Source organism: Egretta garzetta, unplaced genomic scaffold (genome assembly GCF_000687185.1).
Source record: "Egretta garzetta isolate BGI_Z169 unplaced genomic scaffold, ASM68718v1 scaffold215, whole genome shotgun sequence".
NCBI classification, from domain to species: domain Eukaryota; kingdom Metazoa; phylum Chordata; class Aves; order Pelecaniformes; family Ardeidae; genus Egretta; species Egretta garzetta.
The window spans coordinates 5,588,140-5,588,528 of NW_009259719.1; the positions used below are offsets into that span (position 1 = coordinate 5,588,140).

At 67.9% G+C, this 389-nt stretch overlaps 1 protein-coding gene across 1 annotated transcript in view; it reads left to right on the forward strand.

Moving 5' to 3' along the window:
* Positions 1-163, forward strand: part of SEMA3G (semaphorin 3G) — a 13,106-nt gene extending 12,943 nt beyond the window's left edge. The window contains exon 17 of the mRNA XM_035894788.1: positions 1-163. This exon is cut by the window's left edge and continues 9 nt beyond it. Within this exon, the coding sequence (XP_035750681.1) occupies positions 1-163 (163 nt within the window).
* Positions 164-389: the final 226 nt, after the last annotated feature.

Sequence of the window (389 nt, forward strand, 5' to 3'; positions counted from 1 at the left end):
GACCCGCGACCGCCTGTGTGGTGGCGGCCGCCCCCACCACCACAAGAGCAAGCTGGCCCAGGCCAAGCATGCCCTGGCTGGAGTGGACATGGGCAAGAAGGGACAGATGGCCAAACACCCCAGGGAGAGGAACCGCGTGCCCCGGCAAGCGGCGGCCACTTAGAGAGGGCAGGGTAATGGCCATGGGGTGGCTGTGGGTGAGGACCAGCTCCCTGTGCTGCTGGCAGCCCCAGGGGCCTCCTGCCCTGACGAGTGTCTTGCAGTGGCACCAGCTCGGTCCCCCCAGCTGTGGTGGATGGGGTGCCAGGGCTGGCTCCTGGGCAGGTCCCTGTCACCCTTGGTGGCTGCAGGGCTACCTCTTAAAAGGGCGGTGTGGAGCGGCTGATGGC